Source organism: Sitophilus oryzae, unplaced genomic scaffold (genome assembly GCF_002938485.1).
Source record: "Sitophilus oryzae breed Bouriz unplaced genomic scaffold, Soryzae_2.0 scaffold_1107_pilon_pilon, whole genome shotgun sequence".
Taxonomy (NCBI): Eukaryota; Metazoa; Arthropoda; class Insecta; order Coleoptera; family Curculionidae; genus Sitophilus; species Sitophilus oryzae.
This window is the reverse complement of record NW_022145735.1, coordinates 254,275-279,970: the sequence shown is the minus strand read 5'-3', so window position 1 is coordinate 279,970 and position 25,696 is coordinate 254,275. Positions and strand designations below refer to the sequence as shown.

General features: G+C 33.6%; 1 protein-coding gene across 11 annotated transcripts in view; it reads left to right on the top strand.

The window, feature by feature from the left end:
• The window catches only part of LOC115880989 (tensin-1-like), a 458,204-nt gene extending 432,587 nt beyond the window's left edge, over window positions 1–25,617 (top strand). For 8 of the 11 annotated variants that reach the window (XM_030898341.1, XM_030898366.1, XM_030898359.1 and 5 more), the window contains 9 exons: window positions 8,872–9,038; window positions 9,534–9,739; window positions 11,822–12,169; window positions 16,124–16,317; window positions 17,136–17,198; window positions 19,075–19,343; window positions 20,385–20,685; window positions 21,925–22,266; window positions 24,055–25,617. In XM_030898341.1, the coding sequence (XP_030754201.1) occupies window positions 8,872–9,038; window positions 9,534–9,739; window positions 11,822–12,169; window positions 16,124–16,317; window positions 17,136–17,198; window positions 19,075–19,343; window positions 20,385–20,685; window positions 21,925–22,266; window positions 24,055–24,214 (2,050 nt within the window). In that variant the 3' untranslated portion in view covers window positions 24,215–25,617. The remainder of the gene's footprint in view (window positions 1–8,871; window positions 9,039–9,533; window positions 9,740–11,821; window positions 12,170–16,123; window positions 16,318–17,135; window positions 17,199–19,074; window positions 19,344–20,384; window positions 20,686–21,924; window positions 22,267–24,054) is intronic. The other 3 variants (XM_030898353.1, XM_030898374.1, XM_030898348.1) reach the window with 3 other exon arrangements.
• Window positions 25,618–25,696: the final 79 nt, after the last annotated feature.

Here is a 25,696-nt window from a genome sequence, read left to right as displayed (position 1 = left end):
CTTCCTTGCTTTAATGGAACAGATTTATGTTTTCTCTAATTTACATAATAAGACATCACTTAACCAGAAAAAAAATTACAACAATCATATTTTTTTTCTCTCCCTGTCGCCGATTCTATTATATCTGTGGAATAGATCCTGTTTTGATTAATATTAGGGGTTGTAAATGTTTGACTAAAATTAATAATTTATTATTAATATCAAAAATTACCTAATTTCGATTATAAAATTTCTTCTATAACGTGTATTTTATTATTTTTATCCTTTTTGGACTCTAAATTGTTTTTTCTAAACTTTTATTTAAACAACCTGTCCTAAATCTTAATAAAATATAAAAAAGTTTAAATACGATATATTTTTAATTTAATTATAGCTTCATTAAAATAAAAAAAATTACCCGGCTATGATACGGAGAGTTCAGGTGTACTTGAGAAACGAAAGACAGTGTTGTGTTTCTCGGCAGAGTCGTCAGGGAACGACCGTTACGACAGAGACAACCTATCTATCGCTCGTGTCGCACTCGTTATAACCTAAAACAATAACACAACAATAACAAGACAGTGTCTGACCGCATGTTCCAGCTATTTATGAATGAGATGCTCAGTCTATATTTTATTTTAAGTCTATGGCTATACCCTAGTTAAAATGTGATTTTAACAAAACCATCTATAGTAATTTTAAAAATCCTCATTGTTCTTTTTTGTTCAGGATCTAGTAAATAAATAGTAATTACACCATTACAAATGGCTGTGGCCAGACTAATCTTCTTCGACAAGAAGACCATTATCGTTTTTCTTTGAAGCGAATCTGTCATTTTATTATCGACAATCAAACTGAATGCGAGCCTTATCCCAAGTAAATTCTCCAAGACTATTTATTTAGCTCGTAAATATAAAATTGATGTTAAGAAACAGGTTTCGTCCGGAGACACTTGGTTTTATAGGGCTTTTATGTCTAAATTAAAAGCTTTTTGTTTTTAAGCGTTGGACGTTTGTATTGATGGCTTTGGGAGTCGAAGAGTAAGATCCGATTCACACTATAATGCCGTTCCGATAATTGAGTCTTCCGATCAACCTGTGTTCCGATTCAAAAGGTTGCACTGTAGTTACGGGCAGCTGCTAGAAAATGATCAAAAAACAAAGCAAATTTGAATTTTAGCATTGGTTAATAAGCTCCAGTAAATGCTGGGATTCAATATACAAGTAAAAGTTGGTTTTAAAATTAATTGTTGAACATTTACTGGCGTAGTGTTCACTGAATGTTGGCTTTTACCTACTAGTAATTGTAAACATTCACTGATTTCGGACATTTACTGTAACATACGAGGCGTCAAGTTGCAAAACCTCTCTTACCCCAAAAATATTGTTTGGAGATAATATACAAAAACTTTTTCTGGAAAATGCTTGAAGCGTTATTTTACAAAAAAACGGGTCCATTGATTGGAAGCCTTGTTTTGTATCTCGTTTTTCTAGAAATAAAATTTAATATTCAATTTTTAAAGAGAAAAAAACACAAAAATAATTCGGATGAGGCGGGTTTTGTTGCAGTACGATGCATATTGCGGGATTTGCTTTAGCAAAATATTTGGAACTTGATTTATTAGATATGCTATTTTATTAAAATTGGGTAAGGATTTGAAATGGATAAGACGTCAGTAGTAATGGTATACTTGTGTAAAAAGCTTATAAAAATGGTTTACAACAATAGTGACAATAAAATGCAAATATAAGTGGATAAGACGGATTTTGCTGCAGTAACGTAATTTGTAGTGAATTTTATATTGGAATGGACGACTTCTGCTGCAGTTTGGGACTATGTTTATGTAAATTTCAGGATCCACTATTAATATATCATTAGGCCATTTTTTTTAAATGTATAAGGCGGGTTTTGCAACTTGACGCCTCATATATACTACAATCTTTGTTAATAAAATTCCTTTATCTATGGTTATCGTATCCAACAAACCGTGTTGGAAATACTTCAAAAGAAGAACGAAATAGTGGACATTATCCTCGACATTATCAAACAAAGAAAATTAGAATATCTGGGACACATAATGAGGAACCAAAATAGATATGGTCTACTTCAGTTAACAATCCAAGAACTTAGGCAAAAGAGGACCTGGAAAGCGCAGAATCTCCTGGTTGAAAAACGTCAGAATTTGGTTTTCCCTGTCTACAGGAGGGTTATTTAGAGCAGCAGCCAGTAAAGTTCGAATTACTTTGCTTATCGCCAACATCCGGAACGGATAGGCACACACAGAAGAAGATCTACGGTTAATAAACCTTTTTTAATGAATAATGGCAACCCGACATTTTTTACATCTTGTTTGTATATCGTGAGGACAGTAACCATCAATTCCAAGTTTGTCAAAGAATGCCTAGAGAAGCGGAACCAATTAGGCAAAAAAACAAAGTACTCCTACTCTGGGTAGGGATAGAAGGTAATGAAAAATTAAACAATCTAGTTAGAAAAGAAGCGAACACTCCGCCAACTGGAACAGACCCGTTCTAAACCAACTTAAAGAGGAACTCAAGAACCTGGAATACTCCATCCGTAACCTGGAATGGAAGTCTTCCAACGATCTAAGACACTCGAAGAAGTTTCTCAGGCCTTACGACCTAGAAGAATCAAAGATTTTCCTTGATTTAATTAAGAACAATTTTCGGATTATCACGGGGTTTTTAAAAGGATGCTGTCTTATCAGTGAACACCTCAGTGGATTCTGCGAACACTGGGGGAAATACCAAAACATCTCATCACTGAGTGCACCGAGATGATAACCATTCATGCCATAAACTTTGGTACGCCTGATATCGGAGATGGAGAACTAACATCTGTAAAACCGTCTCAGATACTGTTTTTTTTTCAAAGCCCTGAGACTGTATGATGAGTTATAACTCAAGAAAGGGGGACAATCCCGTACCTCCCGTACAATCTACAATTATTGTAAATAAATGAAATACAATAATTTTAAGATGGCGATATCTGAAAACCCAAATTCTTTAAACTTAACCTTGAGTAGTCGGTCGATATAATTCGATTTCTCGCCCACGCTAAAAACCAAATCTACTGAGACCAGTTGCCAAGCTCGGTTGCAAAACTAGAAATAGAAATTTGATGGGCGTCTGTCGAACTGAAAACGGAATGGATCGTACCAGTGCAGTGGGAAGTAGTAAACAGTAAAAAAGCGAGTGGGTTGCCTAATCGCGATGTCGCGTCGTCTCGGTATCTACCTATTTACTTGATTCAATTCGATAGTATTATGATCGATCAGGCTTAAAATCAGGGGCTAGGTTGTGAATATTAGTAATTATCTACATATAATATACTGTATTACGTAATAAAATAGGTACTACTTATTGCCGCAATTTATTCAGTACTCAGCTGCACAAGTTTATTGTACAAGACAAACTTCACTGTACAGGGTGTCCCACTAAGAATAGCTCTCGGCTGTATCTCGGAAAGTATTAGCCGTAGGGCCTACGGAAAAAAATATTTATAACTAAAGGGACTATAAGAAATTGCTGGAAATTATTTTCAAGTTTGTAAAACGGCCGCTAGAGGGCGCAACTGTTATGGAAAATAAGAAAATAGTATTTTTACAGAATTTTGCCTAGATAATTTGTACTATAAATAATAGCTTCATAATCTTCAGTATAGTGTGACCAACGGATCTGTAGCTACGGGGTATCGGTAGGGGAACGCAGTTGTAAACAAAACACGCCCAATTTCATTCATAAAATAGGCATGGGCGTACGGTGTTATATGAAAATAATGTGTATCATAAATATAATACTCAGATTAATATTTTTTTTCAAAAAACTTTATACTGTTTGAATCGTTACTGTTGAGTTAGCAGATAAACACTAAAAGCTTTTATTAAAGCTCCCTTAAATATTTTGAATCATTTTATTATTGTGTTGTTAATATAATAGAAGAAATAATTACAGCTGGGGGTTGGAACCTTTGGTGTTACACAGCAAAATAGAACACTAAATCAGTACAATACACCAAAACACTTTTAATTTTACACTGGACGCACGTTTCGCTAACCATGTCTGCCATCAGCAGATGATCAAGACTGAGTCTTGAGGTATATTTATTTATATATCTGTACTAACTATATTTTTTTCTATAATACATAATTTTAGATATAACTATTTCCAGCAAAAAAAAATCTTGAAAATAGTTAACTTTGGAAGCGCAAACAAAACATAATTTTACTCATCAGTAGATCTGATATTGCCTATTACACCAGATATGGTATCGCTCCGCCAGCAGTTTTTAAAGGTTAGGTCATTGTCTACCCATATGTTACATCCAAATAGATAATACTTGGCTATATTTTCGAATTTCGCGTATATATATTTATATCTCTCTCTGCAATATAATGGGCCGCTCCATTAATATTTATCTGTTATTTTAACATTTACGCCAAAAAAATTCATTTGATTTTAATAACCCCCTAAGCGTTTCCCTGCAAAAGGAAAATTCGATTCTTCCTGCAATTTTTGCAAAAGCTTTCTAATTGTGGGGACGAGTTTGAATTCGAGATAAAATCTATTTATCAAATTCCTGACCACTTCGAAAAAGTCGTTGAGCTTTTCGACAGCAGTCTCACGTGGTCGTTTCTTTCCAGAGAGGATATCATTTTATCGGGGTTAGTTTTCAGCCTTTTTTTTATCTTCTGTGTGAATTTTTTTATAGCCGATACGCTAACTCCGGTATAAAGAAATATCCGCTCAAGTTTACGTTTAAGCGGCAACTCAAGCGAACTCTCTGTAGCTTCTTCATCGCAAACCCTATTATGAACACAAGGAAATACACCAAATGAGATTTCATCCACGTTATTATTAACTTACCTATATAAATTAGCTATTATTTCTCTTGTCTGACTATGTAGCGTCTTACCCTTAACAAATTTATTCGTTTTAAAACACAAATATACGATCAAACTTGATATTAATAATTAAAAACTACGAACGAAAAACATTATAACAAGATAACAAAACAATAAAACACAACTTAACTATCAAATATACTAAAAATATAGGAATAAAGTTTAGGATAACCGGTATAAAATAATGAAATAAAGTAATAATGATCAAAAAAATGACACCGCCACTGGATATTTCAATAGTATTCAATATTCCTACTCTTTTCAGAAGAGACCGTGAAGTTGGGGATAAAGCAAGCGAATAGGAAAGGCGTAAAAGCCATGGCAACCGCGTGGTAACAAATCCTGTAATTACTCTCGCCAATCATGTTCGATGAATAGGCGGCCATGCGCGGCGATGCCGGTTTGCCAATGATATCGTTGAAAAATCTTCAACTTTCATAATAAGCAGATTATACAGAATGAAAGAAATAAGTTATTAAATAAAACATATCGAACAATATGAACTACGTTAAAATTCCTTAGTAATATACGTCAGAATATATGCTAAACACATTATATATAATAAAAATATATTAAATTTATAGTTCATGTCTGGCAATTTTGCAATTTTATAGATAAACGTGGCAATATCGATTTTTTTTTCTCGCATTCCTTCCGTAGCTTCAGATCCGCTGGTCAAACAGTAAATTATGGATTTTTTTTGTTAGAACCATTTTCCCCTATCTGCCAAAATAAAGTGGTGGGGGAAGGTTAGATCTATCTTTATTTAAATGTTAATAACTCCGGACTCTGGATAATCAGAATCCAATAAACGAGAGCTCGTTTAAAAGAGTATTTCTTATTCTATATTACACCATAATAATAATAATAATAAGGGTTTGAACGTAGACGCAAGGGGGCGCTTTCTTACGATTTAACAAGCACAGCGCATTTTTTCAAAAAAATTAAATACGATAGTATATGTAATTTTAGCTGATAGTAAAGAGTAGCAAAAGCTTAAAAAGTCAGCGAAAACCGCATGTTGATATCTTCTTCCAAACCGAAGATATTAGCAAAATTACAATAAATACCAAAAAATAAGCCTTTAATTACCTTATTTTTACAACACGGTATCAGTAGCCCTCTTGATTATGCCCATTCTAATCAAAAAATAAAATAGAAACAGTTAATTTATTTTAAAACCGACGATATACCAGAATACCATAATACCAGATGTATTAATATCTAATAATTAAGATATTAATAACAGTGAACAATAAACGACGATTCAGTGAAGTCATGGTAGGCTTTGGAAAAAAGTTGCTTTTGACGTAATAGTATAAACGTCAAATTGTTATTAGATCAACATTTTGATAGTCTTAGCAGCGTTTTATTTTATCTTTTAAATGCTTTTTCAAAATGCCCAACAACTTCAATTACTTCAAATAGTAAAGGCATTTTGAAAGGTATTAATTATTATTAAAAGTAAAACTGTATTTCGTCGCTCATAAACATATACTGTAAATATCATATTTTATGCACATCTTCCTCCAGAGGGAAATGTTTTCACTGCCTTAATATAATATATGCTCCCGCTTCTAAATTTAATTCCAGAAGTCTGCAACAACTCCAGGTGCATCGCGTCGTGCAGAGTTTACGTTCTGCATCTGTCTCCACTCACCTTTATGCACCATCGTAAACTTGCATTTTACCTTTATTCCTTTTCGTTTGCTCGCAGCCTCTCCAATCTTATTTGGAATCGACAGATAGAGGGATTTATATAGAACAGAAATTAGGTCAGAGTGAGATGTATATCGACATAAAGACTGCAGGAATTCTCAGGTGAATTTTGAAAGAAATCTATCAGACCTCCTCTTGATTTTTTAATGGGAAAACCTGGAATAAAAAGGAGACAGTTATTTAGATATTATTGGGTGCAACGATTTACGCGTTTTTTCTTCAGATTCATTATAACATCACACTAGAACGTTCGAAAAATCTAAAAAATCGAAAAAGTTTTTCAGAATTTACGACCGAGAAAAATCAAAGATCTTTTCAATCAAAGATCAAAGATTTTTCTTGATTTAAGTAAAAACAATCTTCGGATTGTCACGGGGTTTCTAACAGGACACTGTCTCCTGAACGAATACCTCAGTAGGCTGAAGCTGAGAAACAACGGCGAATGCATATTCTGTGGCGAAAATGGGGAAACACCAGAACACCTTATCACTGATAGCCTCAAGACGACGACCGTTCGTACCATGAACTTTGATGCGGCTGATGTCGAGGATGGAAAGTTGGCCTCTTTAGAGCCGTGTCAGATACTGGCTTTTGTTAAAGCCCTGAGGCTGTATGATGAGTGATAACTCGTTATAACTCAAGAAAGGGGGTCACACAAGAGATCTGTAAGGTCGCGGTGATTAATTCCCCTCCTAAACATTCTACATTCTAGATCACTTGGTGTATTTCTTTTCAGTGTCAACCAGGCTTAAGACTTAGTTGAAACACAATATTTAAGGAGAATTTAGTACTTTTTTAAGTAGTTAATCATAGTAATGGTAGATATACCAATGCGACAATGGTTAGAATGGTCATTGATGGAAACAATACCGGAAGAATTGTCAAGAACTCCCAGTGGATGCCATACCAAGATTGTACAACTTTGAGAAACACCTCACTATAGTATTGAGCAATAAAAAGGATTGGAAGAGAGAAACGTTTGCTCAGCAGGTAAAAGACCATACCATAACGTGGTATACTGGTGCTTCCAAACCCAAAGCAGGGACAAGGATAGGAGTATTTAGGGATAGGGCCGAAAAAGTATCCTTCAGGTAGAAATCTGCGCTATCGAAAGATGCGTCCAATTTATCTTAGATAGGAACTATTGAAAACAGGAAGTGGCCATCATATCCGATAGTCAAGCAGCATTAAAAGCAATCAATTCAGTAACCATCAATTCGAAGTTGGTCAAAGAATGCCTAGAGAAGCTGAACAAATTATGCAAAGAAAATAAAGTCCTCCTACTCTGGGTGCCCGCCTACCAAGGGATAGAAGGAAATGGACAAGCAAACGATCTAGCTAGAAAAGAGCGAACACTCCACTAACTGGAACAGAACCGTTCTGCTTTAGAGGCCGAACCACACATATCGCACATCCTAGGCAAAGAAAAAAACTAACGAATTAGCAAGGTAAGGATCATCGAAAACTTATCTTGGTCCACAGCCAGTACTGGGAATACCCAATTGTATAACCTTTACTACAGTAAAATTTAACGATTATGAGAAAATAAACTAACAAACCATCCACTGGAGACACAGACAGGAACCTAAGCTACGACCAAAATACTAATGTTCTGCAGAAATGAAGGATATGTATTCGTCCTTGATATATCAAGGACCTACACAAGCTGGTGCAGGGCACAAGTATAGGGTAATAATTGGACGCAGACATAGAAAGAGATAAAAACAATGGGTCTTACACATTAAGCAGTATAATGGAAAAAAAATGGCTTAAGATTTTGGATATCCCTAAAGTTGTAAACCATAAATACATACTGGATTTAATATCTGTTTATGTACAAGTATCTTATTTTGTGATGATTTAGTAAATTTAGAATCAATTTCAAGATGCAATTATTGATGATCTCGATCAGTCCTTATTGCGCGTCATCAGATATATACGATTGCCTTAACTTTCACATCGCTAAACAATAACAATACGTTTATTGTTTTCATTATACAGTCGATTTCTATCGCGTATAATCTGTAATCATTTAATGACAGGGGATAGGCGAGCGATATATGTTCCTCGGTCTTATCTCATTGTTGCATCAGAGACAAACGAAATGTAGGTTAAGACCGGTGTATCAGCTCTACATAAGAACTGAATTTAATCGATTATTTAACTATATACCGGATCTCTGTAAAAATAGATATACTGAAATTATATTCTTTATTAATATTTTATTAACAACCTATCATTTTTTGCAGATATACCAACGGTAACCTAACATGGCTCCAAAGACAACAGCAAAAACTCAAAGAAAGAAAAGAGATGCGTTTGAGGGAAGAACGGCAACCTCACGAGACCAGGTTGTTTTCCGAACTGAGACAAGTTCAAACACGTCATACCAGACCAACGGCCAGCCATAGATTAGGTAAGTCTCATTGACAGACAGAAATAAGGACTTTATATAAAGTTTTGTTCAAATCAGAGAGATCTATCTTGCAGATCACTGTTAATAAATTAATAAAACAGTAATTATAAAATGATAATTAGTTCATTATATTTTTCTTTCTACATGTATCGTGGCATTATCATATATCTTATGATTGAGGAGTATCGATGATCGATGTGACTCTCACTTAGTCTCTAGAAGCTTCCACTGGTCTACCAAATCGAAGGCCTTCTCAAAATTCTGTTATTTCATACTATTCTGTTTTCATACTATAGATATATGTTCCAAACTAAACCAAGAATTGCTTTATTAATAAGGTAGTTGTAATGATTACTAAATCCAAAACATTCCTGAAAAACAACTCCTAGAAATTTAACTTTCCTTACACCTCACAACCTTACAGGTTCCAATGTAGTTTTATATTTGTATTATATCTATATATTAGTAATCTTATATCTGTATATTCATTTATAGATGGTTACACCAGTGATACCACGGCGTTTGCCGATGATGATGACGATTTTTCTGTGCCGCTCCACATCAACACCATGCACCAAAGGAACGGAGCCGTCACTCCCAGTTCTTCCCAGTACAGTACCTTAAAATCTACGTACTCCACTCTGAACAGGAACGAAAGACCTTTTGTAGCGATCAAACGGGCACACGAAAAGCATTCTCAAGTAAGTTGACATACTATTATGAACTTTTATTTATTGTATTTGTTTTAGAAAATTCATACTATAGATATAACCACGATACACATAAATTTTGTTTAAACATTGTTTATATGTATCGTGAATATAACATTAAAATAATTAGAATATCTGCAAAATTACAACACGAAATTACACAAATTGTTTATTAGTATAAATATAACTTTCTTCCAAATTATTTGCATAGCACAATTTTTTTCCACACCAATCATTGTAGAAGTAAAATTATATAACATTTTGTTAGTTCTAGTTCACGTAAAACAAAAAAAAAATAATTCGCTATTTTATAACAAAACACTTCATTCAAAGTAGTAGGTTAATGTGTATAGAAGGAGCTTTGAATGAAAAAATTAAGGAAGGAGCATATTCTAGTTCTAGTTTTATTCAAAACATGTAAAAATGTGATGTAGGGTTGACATGGGGTAGACTCAATAATTTGTTGTTTTATTTTACGTTGTCAATAAATGTTGGTAGTTATAATAATTATTAACACAAACATCTGATACTCTACTGAAGCAGATAAATTGATGTATCTAAATTCTTTGGCATCTAATCTTTGTTAAGTAAGCAAAAATGCAAGAAAAAATATACAATAAGATAATTTTAAGTGAATTTCATAAATGATCGGTTTACTACACGTATGTATATGTATATTATATAGTCACTTACTAGTGAAAAGTTATTCCATTATTTCCCTCGATTTTTGACCGAGGTCTCCCGCCGCTACACAACCACTCTTTTACAGTCTCTTTCGATAAATCGCAATAGTGTCACTGTTAATTTAAGTTCTGCCACAATTTCCTTCTAGATTTACTAGCTTTAAACAACTATCAGTAGTAGAATAAAATAAATAACATAAAATAACCTCAATAAAGAGTGACAAATCCATAAAATTTCAAATCAAATTCAAATGAATCGTCAAACAGAACTGTCAAGGATCCTCAACCTAGCACCCTTTGTTGATCTACCATGCATGAATGCATGGATAGCATTATACTTTACTTAGATTAGCAGAGGAAGACTTTCAGACAATTAATACCTGGTTTGCCAAAAACAAATTAATATTAAATTACGACAAAACCAATTATTTATATCATTCTCTATAAAAACAATAAACCAGATTGGGACCGATTACAAATAACCAATAATAATGTAATACCAGAATGTGATTTTATAAAATATTTAGGGGTTACAAATTGGAAACTGCGAGAATTGTTGCCGAAATTTAATTATTTGAAAAGTTTTTTGGACGCCAAACAGCTTAGAATCCTGTACTCGTATCTTGTACAATCTCATTTGACATATGGAATTCTAGGGTGGGGTGTGAATGCGGCTGAATGTTATTTAAAAAGCTTGTATTCTGTTCAAAAATGGTTCATAAAAATTATTTACAATAAAAACAAATCTTTCTCTTCAAACGTTCTCTTGAAGCAGGTGCATCTACTGGATATACGTCAGCTATGCTGCCTAGATGTTATACAATTCATTTATCAGGGGAAAATATATATATATATATAGAATATGTTGACCATGAATATGAAACTAGACATAAGGCGTTTTATCCTAGCTTATGCTCTAAAACTGTTGGACAAAGATCTTCAAAGTTTTTTGCACCTCGATTATATAACGTCTTACCAACCTTTCTAAAGGAAGTTAAAAGTTACTCTGGGTTTAAAAAAGAGGTATGAAAATGGATGGTTGATCGAGGTAGAGATATGTTTAATGACCTAGTTAACTTAAAATATGCAAAATAATTTTTTACAAGTGCCAGTGAACACTATATAATATATTGTCATTGATATTTTAATAAACGTTATTATTTTTTTATTATTTATTTCTCAGTTTTAACTGGTTGTTATCCTGTTCTGGCCGGGATAGCTCCGCGATAAACGTTATTATTATTATTATTATTATACTCCTTCCTTAATATTTTTATTCAATGCGGCGAACGATGGCTGAACAATTTTCTATCTCCTTCTATATCATTGATTACTGAACATATCACATCTAACTGTCAACTAAACCATCACTCTACACCCTAACCTTTAGAGCGCGGACCCGGCCAGCATACTTGCTGCCAACCCCCACGGCCAAATAATCCGATCAGTGTCCCGTGGACCCTCCGAACACGACCAGGACGTCGGTCTTCTATCCTTGGTCGAACAGCAACAGCAACAACAGTACTCCAGCAGGCAGCAACTGATCCAGAACCAGTACGGAACCGGTTCGGACCCGTCCAATCGCTACAACCAATCGACGGTGGGTATCTCGAACGGCGCTGACTGTGACGATTCGCCTGTCAGAGACGAGAACTCTCGCTTGGACGCTCTCGATGACCTCATCGCTAACCTCTCGAGTGATTCTAGTAATAGTCCTAACCTTACGGCATGGCCTCAGGTACTAACTTTCACTTAACCACCTTTTGCACATACATATAAGTAAGACTTGTATAAGGCTAGTGTATAATAATATATAACACATATCGTCTGGTAAGACTGTGAAATAGACAGCTGTATTCAAGTAGGAGGGCAAGGAAGTTAAATACAGAGGTATACCGACATTCTCCAAACCGCTGATCGTCATAAACGATTATACAGGGTGGTCCGAACTGTATTCCGGAAACTTCGGCAGCATATTTTGCAGATTAAAATAAGTAAAAAAGTTCGTATAAATGTATGTTCTAAAATGCTTAGTTTTGGAGATACAGGGTATAGAAGTTTCATTTTTATTTCGATTTTTTCCAAATAATTTCTGAAGTAACGTCAATATTTGGATGAAAATTGGTGTCTGGTCTTTTTTTGTCATGAGAAATTTGATTTTCATATCAATACGACTCCTACTTATAGAGGGCGCCACCGACATATTTGTTAACTGGTTTCAAGTGTAATAATTTTTCGTCCATACCTGTATAAAACTACTGAGTAAAAAAATATACATTTACGACTTTTTTTACATAAAAAAGGTCTCTGGTAAAAATCGCTACGAGTAATGGTTCTCGAGATATTTGTAATCGAAATTATCAATACCTGTCATCATTGACATAAATTAAACATATTGACGAAATAGTTATTAGACTGAAATCATAAATTTGAAATCTCTTTTTGCCAAAAGTTCAACAGAAACTGTTTAATCATCATTTTTTCGCAGAAAAATTTATGAATAATTTAAATAAATAAAAATTTATTATTTCAGTCAAATAACTATATTCAACGTGTTCTTATTTTTTGTCAGTGATGACATGTATTGATTATTTCCATTCTAAATATCTTCAGAACGGTTGCTCGTAGCAGTTTTTACCAAGAGACATTTTTTACGTAAAAATTCATGGAAATGTGTATTTTTTCAGTCAGTAGTTTTACACAGGTACGGACGAAAAGTTATTACTCTTCAAAACAGTTAAAACAAGGTTAAAACACATGTAGGTGGCGCCCCCTACAAATAGGAGTCATTTTGACATCAAAATCGAATTTCTCATGTCACAAAACTCCCAGACACCAATTTTCATCCAAATATTGATGTTACTTCAGAAATTATTTGGAAAAAATCGAAATAAAACTGAAACTTCTACACCCTGTATCTCCGAAATTACGCATTTTAGGACATATATTTATACGAACTTTTTTACTTATTTTTATCTCCAGAATATGCCTCCGAAGTTTCCGGAATACAGTTCGGACCACCCTGTATATCGCATAATACTAGTGTTATGTTATCTATTTCTCCTTGTTTATAGGCTCGGTGCATTCTCCGCCGGTGCTGCCACCATCGGAGAATATCGTAAACAACTAGTATATACAAATACACGGGTTGAAATAGCGAGTATACGAAAAATGTATTATTTAATTATTCTAAAAGTGTTAGGAAGTATAATTTGTAAAAATTCTAAAAATAAAAATAAAAAAGTAAATATTTTGATATCTTCAGAAGGTCTCTAACTTGTATTACAATTTATTATTCCAACTAAAAAAACTTTTTAAATGAGTTCAACTACGGTAGCGAGCATAGTTACGGTTTTGCTAGTGGTGTCATAGTTGGGCTATTTCCGCTATAAGGAAATTTTTAAAGGTACATAATTATAAGTTTAGAAGATGTTCGTAAAACATTTAATCACTAGTCGATTAAAAAAAGTATACCATTAATATTCCAAATTATATTTTATCCTCTCATAATATATGTATTATGTGTATAATCAATAATATGCAATATGTATATAATCTATTTAATTTTTTGATTATGTAACGAGCACTTTGTTTACTCACTTGTTTCGTCGAACTGATTGAATCCATTTTTATTTTTGGTCAAATCGGTGTGAGAAACTAGGAAGCTATAAAATGTTGTTTCGGGAGAGTTGTTGTAATACTAGTACTAATTATGCTGTCCGTTACGTGTTAACATTTTTTTGGCAACTTTATCAACTTTTGAAATTGTCACAACACAACACGACGCCTAGTTCGAATTATTTTTCGCTTATTTTTTATTACCCGAAACAGTGTTACATCGCACAATGTACCTGTGTGTTTTATAGTCTCAATAAACGCACTAGCAAAAACCTAAAATACTTAAATATTAACATGAACTGTAACCGGGACGGCGCGGCGCGGCGGCGTGAAATATATACTGATAATTTCTGATTTCTGCCGTTGAAGGGCTGCGGTCGGAATTTATTGAAATCAACTGAAATGCAACAAGCAGTGTTGTTGCAGTTGCACTTTCTTGGCAGATGCCTAAAGTCATTACTAGCCCTATAGGAGTATTACTTATATGAGCACATACTTATTAAATTATGTTTTCTTCTGTGTGTTGTCTTTTTTTCTATTCTTTTATCTATTTTTTGTATTTATTTTTTTGGTCTTTTGCTTATTGTATGGTTAATGTTATTAACTTCTTATAGCTATGTTGGTTTGAAAGTATTGAACTAAGAAAAGTTGTTCGTTGAAATTTTGACCTTTTCACTAAAGTACAAAGTTACAAGTTGATTCATAAACGCTATTTACTTAATATTTTTATCAAATTTAATTGCTGTCAAGTACATTTACAAGACACTTAATATACGCCTTAAATAGAAGTAGTACACATTAATATAAGTTTGGTTAGTATAGACAAAATATTTTATTTGTCAATATATGACTGACAACATTACTATTCATATTTGAAAGAGAAGGTAGTTGCAATATAGTACATTATAAAATAATTAAAAGGTTCTAATTAAATTTGCTTTGGACAATTTAGATAAGCGCTCTTATTAGTCTATTAGGAGTCCGTTTAATTTAACTCGTTGTAATAAATTTGAAGATGAATTTAATTTAAATTGCGAGGGCTTTAAACAAGCCATGTTGGGATTTATTCTCATTATACACTCTCCGTTATCTCTGCTTTCATTAAACAACTTGTGAAAACAAATAGATACGTTACTTGAAATATGTACTTTTTTATAGCATTAAACTCTAAAAAATACGAAATATTTAATAAATGCATCATCAAAATCCTTTCTTAAAAGAACGAAGATTTCACTGTCTGTATTTTTATAATTAGATATTTTTTAGATTTTGAGCATATCATCTTCCGTAAAAATCAAATCTCAACATGACACTGTTGAGATATAAACTCAACATGTCCCGAATGAGTATGATTCTGAGACTAAACCTAAGAGTCATGTTGAGATTTGATCTGAATTGAGTTTTGATTTGATCTCAATACCATGTTGAGATTTATTTTCTTTGGTGCGAATCAAGTTGAGGTTTAACCTCAATATGACATTATGCGGCACATTCTTTTTTATTCTCAACATTTAAAATATTAGAATTTGAATGTTGAGATTGACATAACTTCGTAGGCAAAGTCTAACAAGTGTCATATTGAGATTTGATCTCAATAGAGTGCATCAATTTGAGATTTATTTTCTATTGATTTCAAGTTGAGGTTTGATCTCAATATGGACACACATTTTTTTATTCTCAATTTTTAAAATATCACAGCTATTATGATGAGATTGAAATGACTTCTGAGACAAAATCTAATAGACTTTATCTCAATAGAGATTTATTTTCGGATGAAATGATCATCGTTGAGTTTTGATCACATTATGGAATTTTAAGACTCATTCTTCTATTGTCATTATTTAAAACCACAACGTGACACTGTAGAGATTTAACCTCAATATGATGCGAATGAGCGTGAGAGCTAAAATGATATTTATCTCAATAGACCGTGTCAAACAGAGATTTGGTCTCACTATGACATGCCAAAATCCAGAAAACGACCTACTTTTATATATTTTTGGGTCAAGAGTTATTATTAAGCTTTGCGGAAATGTATATAAATAACATATAATAAAGCAAATTAATCTTTTAGTACGAACAAACGACATACACGTGGCGAAACCAACCCACTGATGCCGAGACATCTCCTTCGCATAGTTCATCGCCTCGACCCCAAACACCCGCCTTTCCTGTATTCGCCAGGACGCCATATTTGAACGCCTCCACGCCATCTGTACAATTCGAGCAATCGGAACGATTGCCTCCCAAGAGTCCTACAACCCAGCGGTAAGTAGAAATCACTACCAAAATTTGTCAAAAATTATTATAACCGTTGATTAAAGAAATAAGAAGATGAGCAACCTTATGGGCGATTTCGTGGCACAAGACCTATCCGACATGTAGCTGGCGTTTCCGTCAGCCTGTCCGAGAATTCTGAGCGCGTCGATAGTCGTTTACAGCGCAGCTGATAAAAAATACTGTACCGTAGTTCTGCTTTCAAACTAAACGACTTTTTTCGATCATACGACATGTTCAGTACCCATAAAAATATTTTTATTTTTGTTGTTTATTCTATATGTTTAACATGAATAAATTTTCAATACATAAATGCGGATTTTTTATCCAAAGATATTTTCGTCAAACGTATATTACAGATACTACGCATTTGAATATGGCAACAGTGTCGCTTTCAGATCCACACCGTCTTCGATATGCCTTCGCCGGCCGAATTAGAGAAAATAAGTGTTTTATGCGTTGACCGCAGAACGATTGGTGTCTCCACCTTACAGCACTTGAGACGTAAGGGGAAATCAAATCAGCCTTGTCACGAATTCGCCCATTAGTTTGCGGTTGCGTATCTTCCCAATTCTTTCAATCAACGCTATAACATTTAGAAAAAAGTTAGAAGAGGTCAGTTACAATGTGTAACCATTATCATAATTCTCACACTATTGGTTTGAAGGCCAATTGATAAAGATATTAGTTTATTTAAAATACCATTTTTTAAATTTAATTATACCTTTATATGAAAGTAAAACATTATCGATATTTTTCAATATTTTTTTTGTTTAAAGCCATGCGTATCATATAATTCTTAATTGTAGCCGGCTTAGTTTTCCATCAGCGACTTTGACAAAAAATGCCAAATGGACGTTGTCTCCGGAGAGGTAAAGTAATAAAAATAAAATGCATCCTACAGGAATATATATCGCATGTATCGATGTTTAGAATAGATGTTCACTTGCACTTATTTTCTTTCTACACATAATTCTATTTATATATTGATTACTAAAATTATTAATATAATAATTGTTGTATTCTGTTATTGTATTAATATTTTTTTACAATAAATTTTCTCGAAATATAAAATAAGCGTACAAATAATATTAAATTTTATTTGTAATATAGGAAATAATAGAAATCGATTATTGTTTATTAATAAAAAAAAGAGAATCATATCGAGAATCAATAAATGTCTTAATACTGATTGATTTTGGATTCAGTTACAGTTAAAAATTTTGTAACTTTTTTGATTTTTGCACAAAGCGGTAGGGTTTAGAGTAATCTAAGTGTCTAAATGCATGTCGGATATCAGAGTAAAATAAGTAATAATAAGTGTTTAATAAGCTTTCTTATTCACGCTTTATAGCATGATATTATTAAAATACAACTATAGGTTAAGTTAGAAAAAAACATACTCTCTAGCTGTAGCATATAGGTGTTCAATTTGGATTCCCAGTCCAGTCCAATTATTGTATTCTGCGAATTTAAAGATATTAAATCAAATTGAAAAATTAAGGATGACATATTTAGAGTCGAAGTTCCATCTTTAGAGTCCACATGTTCTTATCTTCAAGCCTTCAAGTTATACCCTATTAACCTCATTATTAATTTTTATTTACGCAAGATGCTAGGTAGATAATAAGACATTTTTGACAGTTATTATTGAGATCACTACACATAACATTTATACCGTGCTGACAACTCTTACTTTTGGGTCGGTAACTGCATGTGTGGAAGTAAATTGCATAGGGATATTATTAAGTCGGAGTGAGAGAAATGCGACGGTGTGCTGTTGCAACGTTGCCACATTTCTCCGGTACGCCTTTCCCTATCAAGTAAAGGTTGAAAAGTTATTTCTAAAAGACTTTTTTCTCGAAAAGATAACTAGACAAAATCATTAGATATGTTTCTGAGCATCTGAAATGGAATGATAAGGATATCGTTAGGATGTCAACTTTTATATAACACGCGATAACTCAAGAACTACTTTAGATATTGAAACTTTTTTTTATTTTGAAGTTCGCATTTTTTACAAGATGTTTAAATAAGAAAAATTCTAAACTACATACATTCCAAACATTTTAAAAACCCCATCCATTTACTTTTAGTGCATTGCAATTTTCAGCTATCGTGTAACATTTTTATTTATAAAGATTTTCACATACTATCTGCAAAGAAAATATAGCAGAAATATTAAGAAAGCTATTGAAAAATAAACTACAATCAATTTTTTCTAATGGATTTCGAGATATCGATTTTTGAATTTAGAGTTCTAATAGCGCGACCACTGTCGAACACCAAGTCAATTCCACTTATTTTTTACCAAAAGTGCAAGTGTTTCTAACTTGCACTTAAAAATTTACAAGCTATAGGGAAAATTACAACGACCCGTTATTAAATAAACGAATATAGTATCACGAGACACTTTTCACGATGTAGACTCTTCCCTAGAATTTTCGGTACTGACTGCTATATCCCCTTCCACGTCTCTTAGCAATATGCCCAGTTTCTCGGTTTATTTCATACGTTTGGCAACGTTTGTACTGTCCTCTCTTTGTTCAGTACATTATAAACGCATTGTACTCTTCTTACATACGGAAATCTCGACCCAAGACTAACCTTTGCCAGCCCTTAGTATGTTCTTTAAAACGACAGAGATGATGTTCTTAACATCAAATAAAAATAAAATCCAGAACACTGGATATGCAAGTCCAGTCTTCTTAGACACCGACTAAAGATATTTTTATCCTCTTTTTGTAGAAAGGACCGACCAACCTCACCGACAGACTTGAACGGCTCGTCGGACGTCGAGTACAGGCACGGCCCCGCGCAAAGGAGCGTCTCCGCCACTGGTTATTTGGAAAGGAACGGTTCTTCATCGCCTACAGTATACTACGGCCACTCCAGACGGGGATCGGTGGCGTCCAGTGCTAACGAACAGTCGCCCCATGAGGTGTCAGCGGCGCACGTCAAGATCGTCAGGGACACGAGCAGGTTCTGGTACAAGCCCACCATATCCAGAGAAGAAGGTAGGAGTAATACTTTTTTTCTATATAGGCTATTGTCTTCTATTACAGTTTTGTTATTATTTTTTTGGTTAATTTTATAACAATTTTTTTATATATTCACTACCCGGCAAAAATTCCTGTACCCCAAAGTTACTACTGGGATTACTTTTTCTGGAAACTTAACATTGAAGTATGAAACCGTAAATAATACTGTTTTTGTGCGTGTTAAAACTGTCACAGATAACATCAGGGTGCAAAAAAATCATAATTTTTATAAAAAAATATCAAAAAACTAGATTTTTTTATTTTATTCAGATTTTTTGATTTTAATCAATTTTCTTTCTTTAAAATCCTATCCTAAATGGCTAAGTCTTTGTTTATAACTCTGCGATATTGACAATATTAACATTTCTACGGCGCGTGTCGTTTTTTCACATTGGTCACCGATATATTTTATTCTGTAAACTTTGCCGATGTCCCTATTTCCGCAAAAAAAAAATATAAAATCGGTCGCTTAGATCAAAGGGAATTTTTTTAGTACCATCTAATGTTCAAAGTGCAAAGTACTTATTGCAGAACAAGATGTCGGTAGAAATTTGGAATGAACTAGAAGATTAGGGAAGGCGGAAGTTAGCTTGATTAACATTCAGCTTTTTCAAAAAATGTATAAAACAGCCTTGACTCTAGCTGATCTTTTGACATTGATTAGTCCTCGGGAATAAAAATATAACCTGACATCAGAAGAAACTAGTTCTGCACTAGAGTTTGCGAATGAAATATATTCAAATACCGGATTCCTGACACTTCACAGTTTCAAAATAAATCTCTGCCATTTAGAAGTGTAATGGATTCACACGAAGTAACTTCAAAAATCGGTCCAACATTTTAATAGATGAATAGATATTATGGATATGTGTTTGGTTATATCTTTTACAACTATTTTTCGATCTATTGAAGTATTTAATCGTAACTTTGTAGGTACTTATTTGAGGAATAGATAATGGGTATATTTGATATAGGAATACTTTTTAGAGCTTTACTTTACTTTTATTTTCCTTTCAGCTATAAGCATGTTACGTGATCAAGTACCAGGAACTTTCGTCGTACGTGACTCTAACTCGTTCCCCGGTGCTTTCGGATTGGCCCTGAGAGTTGCAGCGGTACCGCCCAATTTCCAGAACAAATCTGGCGGATCCGATGAACTGATCAGGCATTTCCTGATAGAACCTACGTCGAAAGGTGTGCGGATCAAAGGGTGTCCGAACGAACCAGTGTTCAGTTCACTGTCTGCCTTGATTTACCAGCATTCTATTACACAGATCGCCTTGCCCTGTAGGCTGATATTGCCAGAAGGCGACTTGAAGTAAGTAACATAGTAATTAATAATAATCTTAATGAAATAAAATAATACCTATCATAGATAGATAAATATATCTTTGAAGTAGCTCTCAGCCTGTTCCACTGTGACCTTTTCAGATGTTCAACATAAAAAGATTCAGGGCAAAAACACGTACAAAATTCATCACAGAACTTCAATACGCTGATGACTGCGCTCTAGTTGCAAAAACGTTACCACAATTACTAGAAATGTTGAACACATATACCTGTGCATACGAGGCTTTGGGCCTTAAGCTGAACATCGACAAAACTAAAATCATGTGTACTCCCCGGAAGATCACAACAATGCTATAAAAGTTGAAGAACAATTGGAATATGTAGCGGAATTCAATTACCTCGGCAGTTTGATTTCGGATCATACTGCCGAGAAAGGCCAATATCGAGTCTGAAATTCAGCACAGAATTAGCAGCGCCTCAAGAGCATTCTGGAAATTAAAAGAGAGGGTTGTCTACTATCATGACTTTAGCACAAAAACGAAACTTGCAGTGTACCGAGCAATAATAATCCCCACCATGTTATCTGAACGCTGAATCATGTCTCAAATATATCGGTCCTTGAAAAAGCTAACTGCGAGAGTATTGAAGTCATGACTACAAAATCCCGCTTAAGATGGGCTGGTCACGTATGCAGAGTGCAAGAAAACCGCACACCAAAATATCTGCTTTACGGTGAGCTTGTAGACGGTAAGAGGAGGTGGGGGAAGACAACTTAAAAGGTACAAGGATATTTTCCACGAAAACTTAAAGGAAATTAACATGCAGAATGAGTCGGAAGAAGCAGCTCACAATAGAATGCAATGGAGAAGAATTGTAAATTCAGTAAACAGCAACAACAAAAAAGTAAAGAGCTATGAGATTTTTGAATGTCCGGAGTGAGAAAGAGAGATAACATCACGTATCGGGCTTTTCAGTCACACAAAAGCGCATGACAGAAAACGCCTTGCGTGACCATCTTCTGATGCGTGTCAAATACGCGTCAGCGAGTAATGGCAGTAGTAATAGTAGTTTTCAGATTCTTCTGATCCCTAGGATACATTCTCCATACATCACACATTCTCACCGCTCGAGCAGTACCAATATGAGCGAGCACTAATATTGATATAATCGTTCTTCGAATGTAGTTGTAATATTGAAATCTAATGTAATTGCTCTCTAACTACTATATTAAGTTATGTATTAAGACTAAATCTACTTATTTTTCTAGATACGACAGTAGAACTAATCCCCAGGCCCAAATCCAACAGCAGCTCCAAGTGCAGGGTGCCGCGTGCAACGTCTACTATCTGGCAACGTTGGAAATGGAATCTCTCACGGGTCCGCAAGCGGTCAAGAAGGCGGCGTTGCAACTGCTGCAAAAACCCGATCCTCAGGAGACCGTGGTTCATTTCAAGGTGAACGGTCAGGGCATCACGCTGACCGATAACAAGAGGAAGTTGTTCTTCAGGAAGCACTACCCCATCAACACTATATCGCATTGTGGACTGGCTCCGGACGATCACGATTGGTACGTGAAGTCGGAGGATGGACAGGCAGCTAAGATTCCAAAGTACGTACAGTAGAAAACAATAGTTTTTATTGTCGGCTTCTGTTACTTAAGATCTTATGTAGCAGCATATAATATGCTATAACTGAAATCGATAATTTGGCGCCCCACGTTGGGCGCCATAGTATCAGTGTCAGGTAATTTAAGATCTCATTAGACTTGGGCTTCGTATAGCATCGAATTGCGAAATGCAAAAGCGAATATCGCAAAATAAAATTGTCTTATTTACGTAGTTTATATAACAGCAAAAATTTTCAATGAATTCTAAAGATATTTGTGTTTTTAAGCACATCTTGGAAATGTCACTTGAATGAGGAATTTTATTTATTAGTTGATATTTTCGTTTTGTGAATCTTCTCTGTGCCCTGCTAGCATACATAGGCTTATTTTATATATTTTTGAGTAATGGATGAAGATATTGCTGCATCTTTGCTAATAAAAAGTAAAAAAAATGAAATATTGAAGAAATAGTGAAATATTTAAGAAAATTTTCCAACGACATCAACGGTTTGCAGTCAAAACATTGAACTTGCATTGTAAAGAAAAATAAAGTATACCTAAGGATGTTTATATTATTATAACCATAACCAGAAATAAATGATAAGATATGAAATATTATAACCTAAAAACACATCGCAGTCTATGCCCACAGAATATTGGGATAACCTCAATATTACTTTCATTTAGTAATACAGGATGTATCTTGTATAAGTGCACGTATTTTCAGGGCTGGTAGATCTCGATAAAGTGTGTTTTCGTGTCTCTAAATCTAATCTACTACCCATATTGGCATATTATTAAGTTAATATGTTTTTTCATGTCATCCACCATATTGATGTCATCCACAGAGTCAAATCCCTCAAATGGCAATGGGCAGGACACCTGGCAAGAAGAACCGACAATAGATGGACCACAAAAATTACATCAGGGTACCCACGAGGAATTAAGAGACCTAGAGGAAGACCGAACCCTGAGATGAGACCAAGATATTAGGAAATTAGCAGGGTTAACTTGGACACGCATAGGCAACAATAGACAACAATGTGCCTAACTACAAAGAGATTATCTAAATATGTGAGGGAGGCTACACCATAATTGGAAATGGTTAACTGGTATAATAAGCTGAAAATGGTCATGATGATGATGTTTTTTTCAAAACTATCAATTTTTTGAGAAAAAATCCTCAGACGTATTCCTGGGATCAAAATATACCGCTTCAAAATTATGTGCACTTATTTAAGACTCACCCTGTATAGAATAGTGATTAATATTGTTACGTTTTTCGTCGGTTCCGTGTGGATAGAAAGTCACAATTTATTTAAACACAATTTATTTACACTAACCAACAAACAATAACGATAAAAGACTTAAAGAACTATTTACAAACTATTTATAACTATTTATCTAGAAGGAATTTATTTTTGAATTTAGCGCGGCAAATGTACGCGTTTATTTGTTTCTGTCCTCCTCAGGCCCCAGGCGTCGCCTTATATACCAACAGCCAAACAGTTCTCGAGTAGTCCATAGATCATTAGGTGCATAGAGAAGGTTTAGAATGTTCTCGTATATACTCCTCCATTCCAGTGGAACTCGATTGTTCTCAAACGTTCGACTGAATCATTACGGAGTCTATTCTTTAATGCGATATTAAGGCATATGACCTTATGGGGCGGGATATATTAGTTAGGTTAGTTCGTGTCCACACGGGTCCGCAACACTATGAAAGAAAAAAATCGAGAAATGTTATGTTGATAAAAATTCAGTTTCTGTATTATATATTTTTTTTCTTAGGCGCATTTTTGGATTTGTGGCCAGAAAACCAAACGTCAGCAACCCAGACAATCAGTGCCATCTATTCGCCGACTTGGACCCAGATCAACCTGCCACAGCCATCGTCAATTTCGTCAACAAAGTTCTGGCATCCAACGGCATCAAACCTAACATTGTCTAAGAAAAATCGACAGCTTTTATGTAGGTTATAATAATCATAATGAAACATCACTACACCTCAGAAAAAATAAAGCCAAAGGTGTATCGAAAATTCAAAATTTCTTTTCCTAGTCTGTTTATTTTACTACTTAATATTAATTTTATTTTTTTTATAAATACCAAATATACTTGCCAGATATTTTTAGAAAAAAAAATCATACAGTGATTTATGTAAATAATATTTATATTAGCAAACATATTTTTTTGTTTCAATAAGCTATTAATATAAATAGTGTCAATACTGTTATTTTATATTAAACTCTTTGGCAAGTATGTTTAGTATATAAATTATACATACAATTTTAAATATTTCTAATTTTAAAATATAGTATCACAAAATATCATGTACATATATATTTTATTTTGGATTTTATTCACGCACTATGAGTGTCTGTATTTATATATATGTTTATTGTCTCTAATTTTATTATAATTATTATTATTAATGTAGTAAACCCGTGAAGTGCTTATATTAAAAATATGAGCATGTTCACCAACATCATCAAGAAAGCTGGACTTTGTTAGTGTTTTTGTTATGGAAAATTAACAAAAAATTATCTTGTAACGAGCCATGAAAAAGAAGTGTAAAATCTGTGTATTTTTGAAAAAAAAATTAGGAATACACAGGTTATGATTGTGCTAATATTAAAAGAAAAAGATATTGTTTATTATTCATGTCTATATCACGTGTTGCATGTTGTTTTATTAAGCTTTCATTTTTCATATCACACTAACATTGTCGCATCTAATACTATTCGTTGTTTAGCTAGAATGCAGGGTAAAGGCCTGTTCACATGTGACTATAGTAAAAATCATAAGAATTTTCCGCATTTTGGCATTTTCTATCACGTTTTGTATATAATACAATCGTAGTATTTAACGTACAATTTTTATTATAAAATGTCAATAAAATCAATTTTACTAATACCAAATTCTTTTTGTTTAAAAAAATTACAATTTTGACTGTTTTTACAGATCGAATAGCAAAAACGTGTTCATTAATAATTTATTTCCAAATATAATTGACATATAATTTTCATATGTGAAGAGGACTTCAACAAATGAGATAAAATACTAGGTATATGATTACTTTTTTGTGAATCTCCATTACAACATATACATATTATATCTTAATAATTATTATAATTAAATGCCATATTTATTAAAACGAGTTAAGTTGCTTAACTGGTCTAATTTTCATTAGTACAAATGTGACGTCATTCTCGATTAGTTTCAGATAACTGTCAAAAACGAAGGAAACATACAATCAAAATATATTATAGGTCTATTGCAGAGAAATAAAGAAATCTATTGGAGATATAGATGTTATGATTAATGTAGTTAGAATAAAGTTACTAATTCAAATTCATAATTGTTTTATTTCCCAAAATCCCTTCTAAATTCAGGTTTAATCACAGATTTTTCAAATCTTAGTTGTTGTGAT